Here is a 17,159-nt window from a genome sequence, read left to right as displayed (position 1 = left end):
GGTGATTGATTCCAAATACCAAGGGGAAACTGAACTACTACTAGATAGTGGAAGTAAGGAAGAGGAGGTCTGGAATACAGGAGATCGCTTCCAGGTGCTCTTAGTGCTGCCGATGGAGAGTTACACCAACTCAATTCAGACAGAATTACTAATGGCTCAGACACTTCAGGAGTGAAGGTGTGGGTCTCCCCACCAGGTAAAGATTCACAACTAGCTGAAGTGCTTGCTGAGAGAAAAGGGAATATAGAACGGGTAGTGGGAAAAGGTAGTCAGAAACCCTATCTATGACCACATGAGCAGTTGCATGAACAAGGACTACAAATATTATGAGGATTTCTCCTGTATTTTGTTATGATTGTTTGTGTGTGTATCTGATATACATTAGATTTGTTTCCTTTCCTCTTTTACCCTTTTATTACGTAACATATGATGTATTAATAATAGTAATATGTCAATTTTTAAATTTTTAATTTATTCTGTTTTTATATTAGTTTCAGGTGTACAAAACAACGTAATGATTAGACATTTATACCCCTCAAAGTGATAACCGCCCCTCCAAGTCTACTACCCCTCTGGCATCGTATATAGTTGTTAAAATACCATGACGGGATGTGAAGTACAGCATAGGGAATATAGTCATTTATAGTTGACAGTCAACATTATTCTATTTCAGTTTCAGGTGTACAGCACAGTGGTCAGGCATCTATGCAATCTATGAAGTGAGCCCCCCCCCCCCAATAAGCTCCGTATTCACCTGGCACCCTACATAATTTGTAAAACAGTATTGATTATATTCCCCATACTGTATTTCCATCTCCATGACTGTTTTGTGACTACCAGTTTGTACTTTCGAATCCCTTCACCTTCTCCCTATACCACTAAGCCCCTCCCCATCTAGCAACCATCAGTTTCTTCTCTGCATCTTAGTGTCTATTTGTTTTGTTTGCTCATTTTTTTTTTTTGTTCTTGAGATTCCACATGTAAGTGAGATCACATGGTGTTTATCTTTCTCAGTCTGATTTATTTCACTGAGAATAATATTTTCTAGGTCCATCAATGTTGTTGCAAATGGTAAGATTTCACTCTTTTTTGTGGCAGAGTAATACTCCATTGTGAAAATGTACCACAATTTGTTTATCCAATTGTCTATTGTAACATCTCAATGTTTAAGTTACAGAATATTGAGAAGAGGGAACATCACCCAAGGACTTTGTATTCTCTTCTGGGGAAATAAAGGGTTAATATATTTTGGGTTATATGCAGGGTAATTGCATCACGTTAGGTGGCTATATGGTTTTGCTATTGTCATTACTTGGAGATTAATCATGGTTTAAGGAGTTGTGCATGTCAAGTTGACAAGGAATGGAACATGGTAATTAATTTAATGTGCCAACTTGGCTAGGCCATAGGAACCAGTTATTTGATCAAACACTAATTTATGCTTTGCTGTGCAAATATTTGGTAGATGTGGTTAGTCCATAATCAGCAGACTTTCAGTACAGAGGTTTACGCTCTGCGATGTGCATGGACTTCATCCAATCAGTTGAAAGGGCTTAAGAGTAAAACTGGGGATTCCTCAAGAAAGAAGAAATTCTGCCTCAAGATGACATCAGCTCCTACTTGAGAGTTTCCAGTTTGCTGACCTGCCATACAGACTTCATACTTTCCAGCCTCCATAATCACATAAGCCAATTCCTTGAAATAATCTCTACATATACACACACACACACACATTCTCTCTCTCTCTCTCTCTCTCTCTCTCTCTCTCTCTCTCTCTCTCTCTCTCTCTCTCTCTTTCATACACCCATAAATTTTGTTTTTCCACTGGTTCCATGTCTCTGGATAAACAGATAACCCTAACTAACTGATAGAGTTTCTAGCCAGGGCAATTAGGCAGGAAAAAGAAATAAAAGGCATCCACATTTGAAAAACAGATAAACCTGTATTTGCAGAAACCAGAATCCTATACATACATAGAAAATTCTAAGGAATTCACTTAAACACACACATATACACATTAGAATTAAGAAACAAATTCAGCAAGATTGGAGAAAATATTATCAATATGCAGAAGTCAATGGTATATTTATACACTTGGGATTACCCTTCCAAAAAGGAAATTAAGACAACATTTCTCCTTATAACAGCATCAAAAAGATTAAACTAGGCGCCGGCCCGGTGGCTCAGGCGGTTAGAGCTCCGTGCTCCTAACTCCGAAGGCTGCCGGTTCGATTCCCACATGGGCCAGTGGGCTCCCAACCACAAGGTTGCCAGTTCAATTCCTCGACTCCCGCAAGGGATGCTGGGCAGCGCCCCCTGCAACTAAAATTGAACACGGCACCTTGAGCTGAGCTGCCGCTGAGCTCCCGGATGGCTCAGTTGGTTGGAGTATGTCCTCTCAACCATAAGGTTGCCGGTTCGACTCCCGCAAGGGATGGTGGGCTGTGCCCCCTGCAACTAGCAACCGGCAACTGGACCTGGAGCTGAGCTGCGCCCTCCACAACTAAGACTGAAAGAACAACTTGAAGCTGAACCGCACCCTCCACAACTAAGATTGAAAGGACAACAACTTGACTTGGAGAAAAGTTCTGAAAGTGCTCACTGTTCCCCAATAAAGTCCTGTTCCCCTTCGCCAATAAAATCTTTAAAAAAAAAAAAAGATTAAACTACACAGGGATAAATTCAACAAAGGAAGTGCAAAACGTATTCAATGAGAACTGAAAAAAACAATGTTGAAAGAAATTATAAAGATTTTCAAAATAAACAGAACATTATTCTATGTCATGGATTGGAAGACTTAATATTGTTAAGAAAGCAATACTTCTAAATTAATCTACAGTTTTAACATAATCTTTAACAGAGTCTCAGCTGACTTCTTTGTCTCTGCACTATCATATCAAATTTTCTATATATCTAAATCTATTTTAAAAACAAAGTCTATTTTATTTTTAATGAGGCTAATAGAAATGAACATTACATATGTGGCTCACAGTGAATTTATATTGGACCCTACTGACCCAGAGAAGTATAGAGCAAGGTGGGAAAACTAAGCATTTGTGGACTTCAGCAAAGCATGTGAATTTGAGAGCCTTGTGGTTTCAGATCATTCCAGGGTATGAGTGATTGTCTATACTGAGAGTGACTGATTAACAAAAAAGAATCTGGGGTGGGCAGGGGAGGTTTATTCCTTCCATTCCCTAAGTCTCACAAAGGCAGAAACCAAACCAAATCAAACTAACCAAAACACCACACTGATTATAATGAATTCCAAAACATGCAAGGGTCCACAATTTGTGGACTTTACTTTAGGAAATTTCATCTGAATACTTCATAGAATAGTCTCTTCTTCAATAACAGGTTATAATATCTTGTACAATAATCAATTTTTCCCCAAATATTAGACATACTAGATGTTAGAATGCTATTTATTTTAAAACCCATTCTGGTTCCTTTCACAGAAAGGAAATCTGTTGAGGTCAGAAATATTGAGGATCATAATTTAGATATTTTTTTTCTGTCAGTAAATTATTAATCAGTCATGACTTGCTAACTGCAGGAATATGACAGATGTATTTTCTCTGTCATAGATTTTTGGTTTATCTTCTAAACTACTTTGAGTAATTTGTCATCTATAGTATCTCCCCTTTAAAGTATTTAATTTCCTTATATTTGTGGTCCAAGTGCTTTAGAGGCCAAAATAGTAATCATAATACTTTTATTATCTGTATATTTTATTCATCCATTACACAAATATTCAGTGAGTGAAAATTTATGGTGTTTGGTAAATGATTTATCTGGTTAATTTTGACAACAAATGACACTTGTTAATGCTGATTGTGTGGCCCTTGAGATCTGAAATACATTTCTTCTGATTACTAAAGAAGCTTGCTCCATCTCTCCGCTACGCTTACCATCTCCATCTCTACTTATTCTTTTTAAAAACATTTTTAATTGCCGTCCATATTATTGAAAGCTTCCCTTTGATGTATAGATATATTGACAAAGTATCAGATCTCTTGCCTCATTTTCTCAGCCTAGCTTCCTTAAATATTAAATTAAATTTCACTCTGAGGACATCGCAAAAACAATGAAGTTTACATAGTACAAATAATTTTCAACAATCGTTTGCTATTATCAGTATGTCTGACATGGGCCTAAGTTTCACACTTACATAACAATTATTTTCTCTACATGTCTACCTCAGGCACTTTGAATACTGCATGCACAGTTCAGCTAATTAGAAAATATGAATTTTTAAAAAAAAAGGTCACCTTGTTCCACTTTCAGTGCTGCCTCATTAATAAATGCATCTAAGTAAGAAACTAGAGTAAGTCCTCACTTAATGTCATTTATAGGTTCTGCAATTTTAAGCAAAACAACATATAATGAAACCAACTTTATCACAAGCTAATTGATATAGACAAGAGTTAACTTCCTACAGCATCTCATTAACTTTACAATGAAATTAAATTGAACTGAAATGACATTATTTGAGGAACTGCTGTATATAGTGTTTACTTTTATGATATATTTTTGAAAAGGTGGTGTATTATGAAAATGGAAGAGTTACATAAGACCAACAGGTCCTTTGGAGTAATGAAGAAATGTAGCACTGTGCTACATTTTCAACCATGTGTACTACCATTTATCCCCATTGGAAAGTTATATCATACTCTCACAATACTACAACAGCAATAATTATCAGAAGGGAAAAGCAGAAGACTTGCAATGTGTCATATACACTCACCAGATAGGTGAAGAGGGGTACGCGTAGTCTGAAAAACACAAAAACAAAAACAAAGCAAACAAAAAACACAGGTGTCATGCAGGGTCTCTGGTCCCGCTCCCCGCACCAGAACGCAGGATAGGGTGAGGCCAAAAAGGAGCACCAACGGCGCCATGGATGGGGGGTTCATACCACTATATTCTCGCTGGCAGCTGGGTTGGAGACACAGGAAGCAGGAGCCACACGATGAGCAATCCGCCATCTGCTTCTCTGCCAACAAACCAACCCCTTGCGTAGCCACGGCAGTTATATTAGTGGCTAATGGCTACCTGGTAACAGCTGACGGCCAACTAGTCACAGCTGACGGCCATTTACTCTCCGAGCCAGCACCTTTCCACGTGCGGTTGAGAGCCTGGAAACTGCTCTCTGGGGCTCTGTCCCCACAGCAGGTTATTATGGGATGCGCCTAAATAGAAAGTGATTGTGTTGAGAATCACTTTTCAGGGTTGAGCACAAGAACTTTCATGCGTGTATTTTGCCCAGGTGACGTAACAGATGTCTTTCCTGCGTGTCAGAACAAACGGATATTATGTCGGATGCTGCCTGGGAAGCAGTCCTGTGCTCTCCTCAGTGCAAAGCTGTACTTACGCAGCAAATATCTTTATAAGCTTAAAAAAGTACATAACAGGCAGAGACAACTAATAGACCAGGACACTTAGGTATCAGCTGTGAAGATTAAGGGACATTTTCAGTTACAATGAACATGCAAGTTTGCATTTATTTATCTTACATGCCTTCTCTCCTCCAGAGTTACCCTGGCACATCTCTCTTCCTCAAAATGCACTCTTTCGAAGTCTTTCTAGCCATCTGTGTATAGATAGAGTGTAAAAACCAGGGCAGCTAATATTTGCTGAGTGCTTATCATGCTCTGGGCACTGTGCTGCCGCTTATCTCACATACATCATCTTGGCATCTAGACCACATCTCACAGATGGAGAGAATACAGGATTTCATCATGAGATCACATGCCCTGAGTTTTGGTTTAGAAAGCAATGCCAACACATGGGTAAGACTTAGACTCGTAGAAATACAGGGTTTTAGAGTTGAAAGAGGCTATGTAGGTTTTTCAGTCTAGTTCACCCATATTATAGAAGACGTGAAGTCAGCCTTCTTAAAAAAATAATTTGGAGACCTGAGGAAAAATGGCGGCATGAGGTGAGCCTCTGTAAAGCTCCCCTGGAATTTACAACGAATCGAACAACAAAAACTCCACAAAGAACTCCCTGCACAGCAGACAGGCAAGACAAAGAGGCCAACTACTGAAGTCACCTACAGGTGGGAGAATCCCGCGTGCTCCGAGCTCGCTGCTTCCCGGAACTACCGCAGCTGTGGGAGATCGGACTGCTAGGGCTCCGCTTATGGCCCACAGGGCTGAGGGGGCAGCATATAACACGGCTGAACCCAACGCTCATGGCAGAGACCTCGGAGAAAAGACTGAGGGAAGAAGGCTGAAAACGGTGGTTTAAGCCCTCGCTGCCCAGCAGAGAATGGAAGCCTTAGGCACTGAGACTAGCCGCCCCCTCCCACCCCTCCCAGAGCTCGCCCTGCCCCCACCTGCCCGGTGCTAGAAACGGAACAGTAGCAGTGTCAGATCAAAAGAACAGAATATTTGCTGTTCTGAGAACTGTGGACTGCAGACACAGATTTGCAGCCAAACTAGTTCCACCAAAGGGGAGGGAGCTGTGGAAGCAGGACCGGCTATGGTGGTGGTCGCTGCCATTGCTCTGGGCCACCTCTCACAACTCACCCCGCCCCTGACCCCACCTATCTGGGTGGGTCCCTGCAGGAGTAAACAGAACTGCTGAAACATACGGGCTCTGAATCTGGAGCTGGAAGAGCTTTGGAACATCAAAAGCTCTCTGCATACCCACTGGGACACTGCGCCCTGTGACCTAGATGAACTATTAACAGAGGAGAACCCCGTCTCCCAGGGAATCTCCCCATTGTGTGAGAAGCTGGAATAGTGCAGAGAAAACATAGCACTACTGTGTGGGAGAAGAAAAATAAGCTGCAGTTGGAGAAAAAATAAAACATTCTACCAACAAGTACTGGAAAACAAAAGAAAGACAGCTTCCTATCAACCTGTTGTAGAAGACACTCCTGTAGATGTCTAGGAAGAGAAATAGTAAACCAGTAATTGCTATGAATAACCAAGGCAACAAGATAGCTCAGAAAGAAAGTGAAAAATCTCCAGAAAAGGCACTTAAAGATACAGAAATATGTGACTTAAATGACAGAGAATTCAAGATTGCAGTTCTGAAGAAACTCAACGAGATGCAAGAAAACACAGATAGGCAGTTAAATGAACTCAGAAACACAATCAAAGAACAGCATGAGCATTTTACAAAAGAGATTGAAATTTTAAAAAAGAACCAAATAGAATTTCTGGAGATTAAGAACTCAATAGAAGAAATTAAGAAATAACCAGCTTAGGTAGTAGAGTTGACCAGATGGAGGAAAGAATCAGTGACATCGAAGATAGAAACCTGGAAATTACACAGATGGAAGAAGAAAGAGACTTGAGACTTAAAAGAAATGAAAGAACTCTACAAGAACTTTCTGACTCCATCAGAAAGAGCAATATAAGAATAATGGGCATACCAGAAGGAGAAGAAAGAGAGAAGGGAACAGAGAATATATTCAAACAAATTGTCGATGAGAACTTCCCAAACCTGTGGACAGAACTGGACCCTCGAATCCAAGAAGCAAATAAAACACCTAATTACCTCAATCCCAACAGGCCTTCTCCAAGGCACATTGTATTGAAGCTGTCTAAAATCAATAGAGGGACCATATCTCAACATAATAAAGGCCATATATGATAAACCCACAGCTAACAAAATACTTAATGGTTAAAACCTTTCCCGTTAAAATCAGGAACAAGGCAAGGTTGCCCACTTTCACCATTTTTATTCAACATAGTTCTGGAAGTTCTATCCACAGCAATCAGACAAGAAAAAAAAATAAAAGGCACCAAAATTAGAAAGGAGAAACTAAAACTGTCATATGAAGACGACATGACACAATATATTATAGAACCCTAAAGACTCTGCCAAAAAACTATTAGAACTGATAAATGAATTTAGTAAAGTGGCAGGATACAAAATTAATATTCAGAAATCAGTTGCATTTGTATACACGAATAATAAACTATCAGAAAGAGAAGTCAAGAAAACAATCCCATTTACAATTGCTTCAAAAACAATAAAATCCTTAAGAATAAATTTAACCAAAGAAGTAAAAGACCCAGACTCAGAAAATTATAAGATACTGAAGAGAGAAATCGAAGAAGATACTAATGAATGGAAACACATACCATACTCATGGATAGAAAGAAATAACATAGTTAAAATGTCCATACTACCTAAGGCAATATATAGATTCAACACAATTCCTATCAAACTATCAATGACGTTTTTCTCAGAAATAGAACATATAATCCTAAAATGTATATGGAACCATAAAAGATCCCAAATGGCCACAGCAATCTTGAAAAATAAGAACAGAGTGAAAGGTATCACGATACCTGACATCAAATCATACTACAAGGCAATAGTAATCAAAATACCATTGTACTGGTAAAAAACAAACACATAGATCAATGGAACAGAATAGAGAGCCTAGACATAAATCCATTCCTATATGGTCATTTAATCTATGACAATGGAAGCAAGAATTTACATTGGAATAAAGACAGTCTATTTAATAAATGGTGCTGGGAAAACTGGACTGACACATGCCAAAAAATGAAACTGGGCCACCTCCTTATGCCATATATACAAACAAATTCAAAATGGATTAAAGACTTAAAGGTAAGACCCAAAACCATAAAACTCCTAGGAGAAAGTATAGGGAGTAAATTTGCAGACATTACCCTGAGTAATATTTTTTACTGATCTATCCTCTTGGGTAAAAAAAGTAAAAGAAGTGATAAACATTGCATCAAATTAAAAAGCTTTTTTCACAGCAAAGGAAATCAACAATAAAACAAAAAGGGATCCTACTGAATGGGAGAAGATATTTGTCAATGATACATCAGATAAGGGGTTAATATCCAAAATTTATAAAACAAAAACACCTAAAAAACAAAAACCTAATTAAAAAATGGGCAGAGGATATGAAGAGACATTTCTCTAAAGAGGACATACAGATGGCCAACAGACATATGAAAAAATGCTCAGCCTCACTCATCATTAGAGAAATGCAAATAAAAACCACAATGAGATAACACCTCACTCAGGTCAGAATGGCTAGCATCAATAAATCAACAAACAACAAGTGCTGGTGAGGATGTGGAGGAAAGAGAACTCTCACACTGTTGGGATTGCAGGTTGGTGCAGCCACTATGGAAATCAGTATGGATGTTCCTCGAAAAATTAAAAACAAACTAGCTTATGACCCAGCAATTCCACTCCTGGGTATCTATCCAAAGAAATCCAAAACACTAATTCAAAAAAATAAATGCACCCCTATGTTTATTGCAGTGCTATTCACAATAGCCAATACTTGGAAACAACCAAAATGCCCATCGGTAGACGACTCAAATAAGAAACTGTGGTACATTTATAAAATGGAGTTTACTCGACTATAAAAGGAATGAAATCTTACCATTTGCAATGATATGGATGGAGCTAGAGAACATTATGATAAGTGAAATCAGTCACACGGAGAAAGACAAATACCATATGATCTCACTTATATGCGGAATCTAAAGGACTGAATAAATGAGCAAAGTAAACAGAAATAGTCTCAGAGATATAGAGAAAAAACTTATGGTTGATAGATGGAAAGGGGGTGGGGATGAGGGAGAAGAGAAGGGGATTAGAAAGCACAAATTAGTAATACAATATTGCCACAGGGATATGAAAGACACTTTGAGGAATATAATTGATAATGTTGTAAAGATTTTGTAGGGTGTCAGATGGGCACATGTCTTATTAGGGAGACCACTTCAGGGATGGTGTAGATGCCTGACCACTGCTCTGTACACCTGAAGCTGAAGCTGAATAATATTGCATGTCAACTATAATTTTAAATAGATATGCAATATATTATATATATATATATATTATACATAGAGTCATGGAATATAGAGTTTAGCCTAGGGAATAGAGTCAATGGAATTGTAGTAGATATGTACGATGTCAGTGGGGCAGCAGATTGGGGGAAAGGGGTTGTCTCCCTGGAGGGGGTGAAATGTCTGGCTATTGCATTGTTTTGTGCACCTGAAACAAAAAAACAAAAAAAAAAGAAAACAAGTTGGCAATATTATAAAGGGTGATTTACTAGCACTAAGTATACAGGAGAACATTCACTTTCATTTTGGTTTATAGAAAAGATTCGCAAGGAAAAATATGTAAAAGTAATAGCTGAATTCTTTCAGGAAGAGTGAAAAAACAGGAGAGAATACAATATGACTCAGTGATAGATTTGAGCTTACATTATTAATAAATACAATTCTCTACATATACATACATAGAGAATTCAATGACAAAAAGTAAAGTTGGGGAGAGAAACTCCAATTTCTTGTTTATAAAAATGCAGTCAAAAACAGGAATGAAAATATAGGTTGATGGAAGAATTGACTTTGGGTAGTGAGCACACAATGCAATATACAGGTAATGTATTATAGAATTGTATATTTGAAAACTATGTAATTTTACTAACCAATGTCACCTTAATACATTTAATAAATATTAAAAAACAGGAATAAAAACACTTGGACCCAACTATACAAATGTAAAAACTTATACAGACAATTTACAATAGAGAAAACAAGTAAATAACTAACCCACAACTATATTCAGGTCACAGGCAATGTAATAATTGTAAAGTTAAGCTAATCAGCATACCTCTTTTTATTTATCAATTAAATTATTTTTGCAATAAGTAAAGATGAAATAATGTCATTTGTGGCAACATGGGTGGATCTTGAGATTATTATGCTAAGTGATATAGACAGAAAAAGTCAAAAACCATATGATTTAATTGATATGTCGTATATAAAACTGAAAATAGCAAAAGAACAAGACAAACAAATGAAGAAACAAAAACTCATAGACACAGACAATGGTTTAGTGGTTACCAGAGGGTAAGCAGGGAGGAAGATGGTAAATGAGGGTAAAAGGGACCAAATATATGGTGATGTAAGAACTGATTCTGGGTGGAGAACACACAATGTGATACATAGATGATGTATTACAGAATCATACACCTGAAACCTACGTAACTTTACTAACAAGTGTCACCCCAATAAACTTTAATTAAACATAAATAAATAAATACATACATACATACACACACACATACATACTTTTTCATGTGAATACCCAGAGTAAAAGATACTATGAAATGCATGTCTCATGAGGCACTGTTGCAATGCAATATTTGCAAGCAATATATTGGATCTGGATCTTTCTCATCAATATGGAAACATGGTCGAAGACACACCATTATAAAAATAAAAATTAACTGCCCTCATTTCCCTGGGTATCCCTCCACTCCTAAAGCTCAATTTCCAACTCCGTTTAATTGCAAAACTCATTGGATATGTTCTACTTTACTTGAAATACTTTATGCCTTCCCGTTGCCATCTATAATAGGCCTCCATCAGTTAATCATCAACAATTACCCAGGTGTTGCTGAGTTCAACATTCATTCAACATTGAGTCCTCTTTTTAGCATTGTAAATAAATAATTCATTCATTAACCAGGCAAGCCAACAACCACGGAGATCTCAAAGCTCTGGGCTAGGCTGGTGACTGTAAAGTGACCCCAGGTAAATGTGCTTGGCTTTGATTCTCTCTGACCCTTTCCTGCAATACCTACTGGACTCTCAGGCTCACCTGATTGGGAACTCTGAGGGGAAGGTCTCCGTGTCAAAGTCCAACCTCCGAATGGTTGATGATGGAGTCTGAAGCCCTCTCCCCACAGAAGACAGTAGCAAGGAGTCAAGCATTGGTCTCCTAGACAAACTTAGGACTCCATAAGCAACAACCCGGTCCCATGGAGCCCAGACTCACACCTGCTGAGAGACTGGGGATGAGGAGATATTTACAGCTCCCTATGCTGCTCATTAGCTACATTTCCATCTTGTTACTCCATCTTCTATGCACATGATTTCCCTGTGGGTCTGGACAGAAGGGAAAGTTTCCCCGGAGAGTCTATGTGCCCGAAAGACCAGCTTAGAAGTCAAGTGAATCCTGTTTTATTATGGTAGTTCTTCCTCATCAAGTCTGCTGGCTCCCAGAGGACCAAGCTCCCAGCACCTTATCCCAAACCTGACCTAAAAGTTTTTCTAAATTCAAGACTGAGGAGCCAGTCTGGGTTACAAACCGCGAATCTCCAAAATATTAACTTGTGGTGGAAATACAGCCCCTGATATCTACAGAAAATTGCTATTTTTCTTTTCAACAAGGGGAAGAATGACATTCCTTTGATATAAACATTCAGTCTACACACTGGGCTTCATGACACATTTGTAAAAACAATCTTGAATTTCACACTTATCTCACAAGTCAAGAGCTGTCATTTAGTCCTTCACTATGATATAATTGTCTTTTTAAAATTACGTTGATAAGAGTGACAACGGTTAGTCAAATCACATAGGTTTCAAGTGTACAATTCTATAATACATCATCTATATCTCACATAGTGTGCTCACCACCCAGAGTCAGTTCTCCTTCCATCACCATATATTTGACTCCTTAACCCTTTTTTTTTTTTTTTTTTACCACATTCCATTCTCCCTTACACTCTGGTAACCACTAAGCTTTACTTATAAGAAATATGTTTAATTTTTTTTTGCACTACAATCTACACTTGGAATAGGAAAGTAAATAGATTCTTCCTTGTGGCCTGAAGAAGAAATATAGCCCTGTAAACATCTTGATTTTAGCCCAATGAGATCCATTTTCTGTTTCTGACCTCAGGAATTATAAGAGCATATATGTGTCTGTTTAAATAACTAGTGTGGTAATTTTACATTAGCATGAAAAATTGAAAACAAACTTTAAATTTTTTAATTTTTAAATTACATTTGACATTCAATATTATATTAGTTTCAGGGCTATAGTGGTTAGACATTTACCTGTGACATTATCTTCCCGACAAGTCTAGTACCATTATACAATAAAATTTTGTTCAGAAAACTGAGATAAGTGACTCGATTCATTCATTTAGCCTCCCCTGGGTAAAGGCATTTTGTGCTGCAAGCACACCTTAAGCAAAAAAAATTTATCATGAGTTTGAAGAAATTCAAACTCTTTGGCTGGTAGACAATGTCTTATTGTATAAAAGTAAATGTGCTTCTGATTTTGATACCTTTGAGGTTAAGACAGGAAATGTAATTCATCATTTAAATTATGTCTACCATACTTTAAATCTTCATGTCTAAATTTTTACATGTTTTAATTTCATGTTAATTCAAACATTCATTCTTTTCAGTTTTATCCTGTACAATGTTCTCTCAAGTTTCCTTTTAACATAAAATATGAAATTATAAATCAATTTGTGTTTGTGTACATATATACGTGTGTATGTTTATTTGACATGAAAATGTATACAATAAACACACACATACACATATACATACATGTTACCTTTGAACGTGTTTTTGGACTTAACAAAAGATGTCCCACACATTTAACTTATTTCTTGCAACATTCGTCTGAATACATATTGACTATTCCACATTGTCTTCAGAAATAAGGAAATTGAGGCTGAGATATAGTGAATGTTTAACAATTACATTAAAGGGGAAGGTGAGAGGTTTTGGGAACGTACAGAGAGATAGTGGATGGAGGGAGGGGGGTTCACACAGTGTGAGGGATATAAATGATAAACGTCTAAGTTTTGCTTTGTCTTGTGCACCTGAAACTAATTAAAAATAAATAAATAAATAAATAAATAAACAAACAAACAAACAAACAAACAAACAATTACATTAAAAGGCCATTAAGTTTACTCTGCACTTTCTTGACTTATATACAAAATGAAACATGAGGTATGGACTGTAATTTTGATATGGTTCTTTTTATTCACCAAATTGCACATTTCAACTATATACCATTCATATTATGTAATTATACTCCAATTAATTACTTAGCAGGAAATAAAACTGACAGGGCATCCATCACAGTAGGATATAGAGCACAGGTAGCTGATTTACACTGAGAAAAAAGCAAAGTGTGATGTGTAGTTATTGGAACAGTACAAGTGAATTAAAGCAATTCACATTTGCTACTCTTTCTTTTCTTTAAAATAGAAGGTGAAACTAGGTGTAGAAATAGAGTAAACTGACCATATATATTCAAGGGAGAAGAGCTCCATGGCCACACACAGGATCATGAAGGAGCCTTAGGAACACATGTAGAGACCCAGAGCTGACTAGAGACCCAAAAGGAGAGCAGCGGAGCTCAGAACAACTCCCCGCAATACAATCTCACTTGGTAACAAAGGTATTATATTAAATATTTTGCTTTTAGGATTTCTTGTTATGCAACAATAGCTAACTGATACAATAACCAAAGTGAACAGAAGTGAAGACAATTATAATAATCTGCTGCTGATTATGGTTGGCATTTGTTCACATTTTTTAAGACAGCATTCATGGTTACTGTGTTATTTTAGTTTATTTCACACAACTGTATTTAAAAACTCTCTTTGGGCTTCATGACCAGATAACCAGGAGAGGTTGAAAGGACAGTGTGTATGTGTAGGAAAGCTGCTGACTCTGACTCTCATGACTGAATAAGAGTGCAAGCTCTCTCGAGACATTCTTTGATCATAAAAGATGGACGGAATCCAGAGCACGATGGAGAGATATAATAGCCGTTCACCATCCCATCTGTGCTTATGGAAAATTTAGAAAAGTGAATCTATATTTTCACAATAATGAAAAGAGTCATATTATATGTAGCACTGAAAGTTTTCAATCAGAAGCATAAAGATAATTCAACAAAATATAGAAAAACACCAGCCAACCTTGAACCATATGTATAAATCCACTTACACATGGGCACCATTCCTCCTTATTCCAATGAACAATAAATATTTTGCATAGTAATACGATGTGTGGTTTAAAATTTTGCTTCATCTTATTGAAATTCATCTGTGATTTTAAAGTGGTATTATTTCAATCTAGTTATTACAATTTATCTCTCAATTAAGACTCTTCTTGGAGACATATATTTGATAATCATTTTGCCAGTGCCATCATGCCCACCAAGCTAAAAGAGAACAGGATTCTAATGAGGAGAATAAACCCAGTGACCATCTATAAAACACACTAGTATGTTACAGTGTACATTATCAGGAAGAGCATATAAAGGAATGTCTAACACAAAGTGAAAAACAGTAGTCTCAGATTTTCCTGATTTATCAAATTATTTAAAATGCCGTCGTCATCAAGTGTAGTTTTTTGTTTTTGTTTTTGTTTTTTCCATTTGAGTGCTACTACTCATGACAATTCTCTTAGGAAACAAAAGAAAAATTATTTGGTATGACATGCTTTTTGAGAAAAATTATTCTTAAAAAAAACCTATATCATTACATTAGATAAATGAGACTTTCCAAATATTTCTGATCCACGGTTAAAAATAAAATTGGGATAGTGAAAACAATGAAGGGAAGAGCTGTTGGATATCTGTGAGAGCCGAAACCTTAATTGAGTTACATATGTTGAATAAAGGAGACGTGTCAAAAGAAATGTAAATTCCAGAAAATAAATAGAAAGAGCAAGTTCTATTTCCATAGTCTGAAAATAATCATAATATCTGACTCTGAGCCTTTGACCTCTGCTTTCATGGATACTTTCAATCTTTAGACAATTGGTCTGTTTTTAGTTAACTTCACAAACAATGCTTTTAGAGCCTGTTTGATGTCTTTATTCCTGAGACTGTAGATGAAGGGATTCAGCATGGGTGTGATCACTGTGTACATGACCGAGGCTGTAGCACTAGAGTGTGCATTGTGGGTCACAGCAGAGCAGAGGTACACTCCCAGCATAGTACAATAAAATAAGGAGACAACTGTGAGGTGAGACGCACAAGTAGAAAATGCGGTATACTTCCCCTGAGCAGAGGACATTGCACGTATGCAGGAAACGATCTTGCAGTATGAGTAAAGGATACCAGCAAAAGGACCACCACCAAGCAGGAGAGCTGCAAAATACATCACCACGTTGTTAAGAAAGGTGTCAGAACAGGCAAGTTGGATCATCTGGTTGAGTTCACAGAAAAAGTGGGGGATTTGCAAGTCTGCACAGAAGGACAGCCTCAGCACCATTAAGCTTTGTAATAAGGAATTCAGGATACATGTGATCCAGGACACCAGAATCAGCAGTCCACAGAGCCGGGTGTGCATGATGACCGTGTAGTGCAGGGGATGACAGATGGCCACGAAGCGGTCATAGGCCATCACGGTCAGGAGGAAGACATCCAACACTGCAAAGAGTATGAGAAAATATATTTGTGTGATGCAACCTTCATAACTTATGACTTTATTCTGTGTCTCGATGTTCACCAGCATCTTAGGGATGGTGGTGGAGGTGAAACAGATGTCCACAAAGGACAGGTTGGCCAGGAAGAAGTACATGGGCGTGTGGAGATGGGAGTCTGAGCTGACAGCCAGGATGATGAGCAGGTTTCCTAACACAGTGATCAGGTACATGGAGAGGAAAAGCCCAAAGATGAGGGGCTGCAGGTCTGGCTCCTCTGAAAGTCCCAGGAGAACAAATTCTGAAACTCTTGTAAGATTTTCTGCTTCCATGTGGTCTAGACGACTATGAGGATAGATGCAAATAACATGACTAATTTTAACACAAACTTGCATTACTCACATATTTGAAATGGTACAATTTATACTTTGCAGTCAGACATTAATTTTAATATTTTGTGTATGGATATGGTCCCTTTATGGGATACCCAGTGCCACCTCACATAGGGCTGACCAGGTTTCATGTTTTGTCTAGGCATTGCGTATTGCATACTCAAGAACAAAACTTCCTACAATTCAATGATGGAGAAAGAATATAGAAGCAAATCACAAAATTACATGTTATTTTTGGTGGTGACAGGTGGTATGGAGAAAAGGAAAGACGGTCGAAAGCAGAGTGACTGCAGCATTCTGTTTTTCATGGATATGTAGCTAAGGCCTGCAAACAACGCGACATTTGAACAGAGACCTCAAGTAAACGAGAAATTCTGAGATGTCCTAAATTAAATCACAGTGGGACTGGATAGTGAGAGAAAGAGACAACAGTAGTTAACCAGCTAGTAGCGATGAGCCAACTAAAAAGACTGCTCACATTCCTGAATGAATGTTGGATCTTTGAAGCAACTTCTGTAGCCACCACTAGATGCCACCACATCCT

At 37.6% G+C, this 17,159-nt stretch overlaps 1 protein-coding gene across 1 annotated transcript; it reads right to left on the bottom strand.

Moving 5' to 3' along the window:
* Positions 1 to 13,798: 13,798 nt before the first annotated feature.
* Positions 13,799 to 16,558, bottom strand: LOC148755274 (olfactory receptor 7A17-like). The gene has a single exon (XM_088791725.1). The coding sequence runs from the start codon at positions 16,553 to 16,555 to the stop codon at positions 15,608 to 15,610; it is 948 nt and encodes a 315-aa protein (XP_088647851.1). The 5' UTR covers positions 16,556 to 16,558; the 3' UTR covers positions 13,799 to 15,607.
* Positions 16,559 to 17,159: the final 601 nt, after the last annotated feature.

Source organism: Rhinolophus sinicus, chromosome 15 (genome assembly GCF_057876585.1).
Source record: "Rhinolophus sinicus isolate RSI-liver-muscle chromosome 15, RSI-T2T, whole genome shotgun sequence".
Taxonomy (NCBI): domain Eukaryota; kingdom Metazoa; phylum Chordata; class Mammalia; order Chiroptera; family Rhinolophidae; genus Rhinolophus; species Rhinolophus sinicus.
The sequence above is the reverse complement of the archived record's forward strand: the minus strand, read 5'-3'. Positions and strand labels throughout refer to the sequence as shown.

Excerpts from the sequence above, each read along its gene's own strand:
- LOC148755274 (XM_088791725.1), bottom strand. The coding sequence starts at position 16,555 with ATGGAAGCAGAAAATCTTACAAGAGTTTCAGAATTTGTTCTCCTGGGA.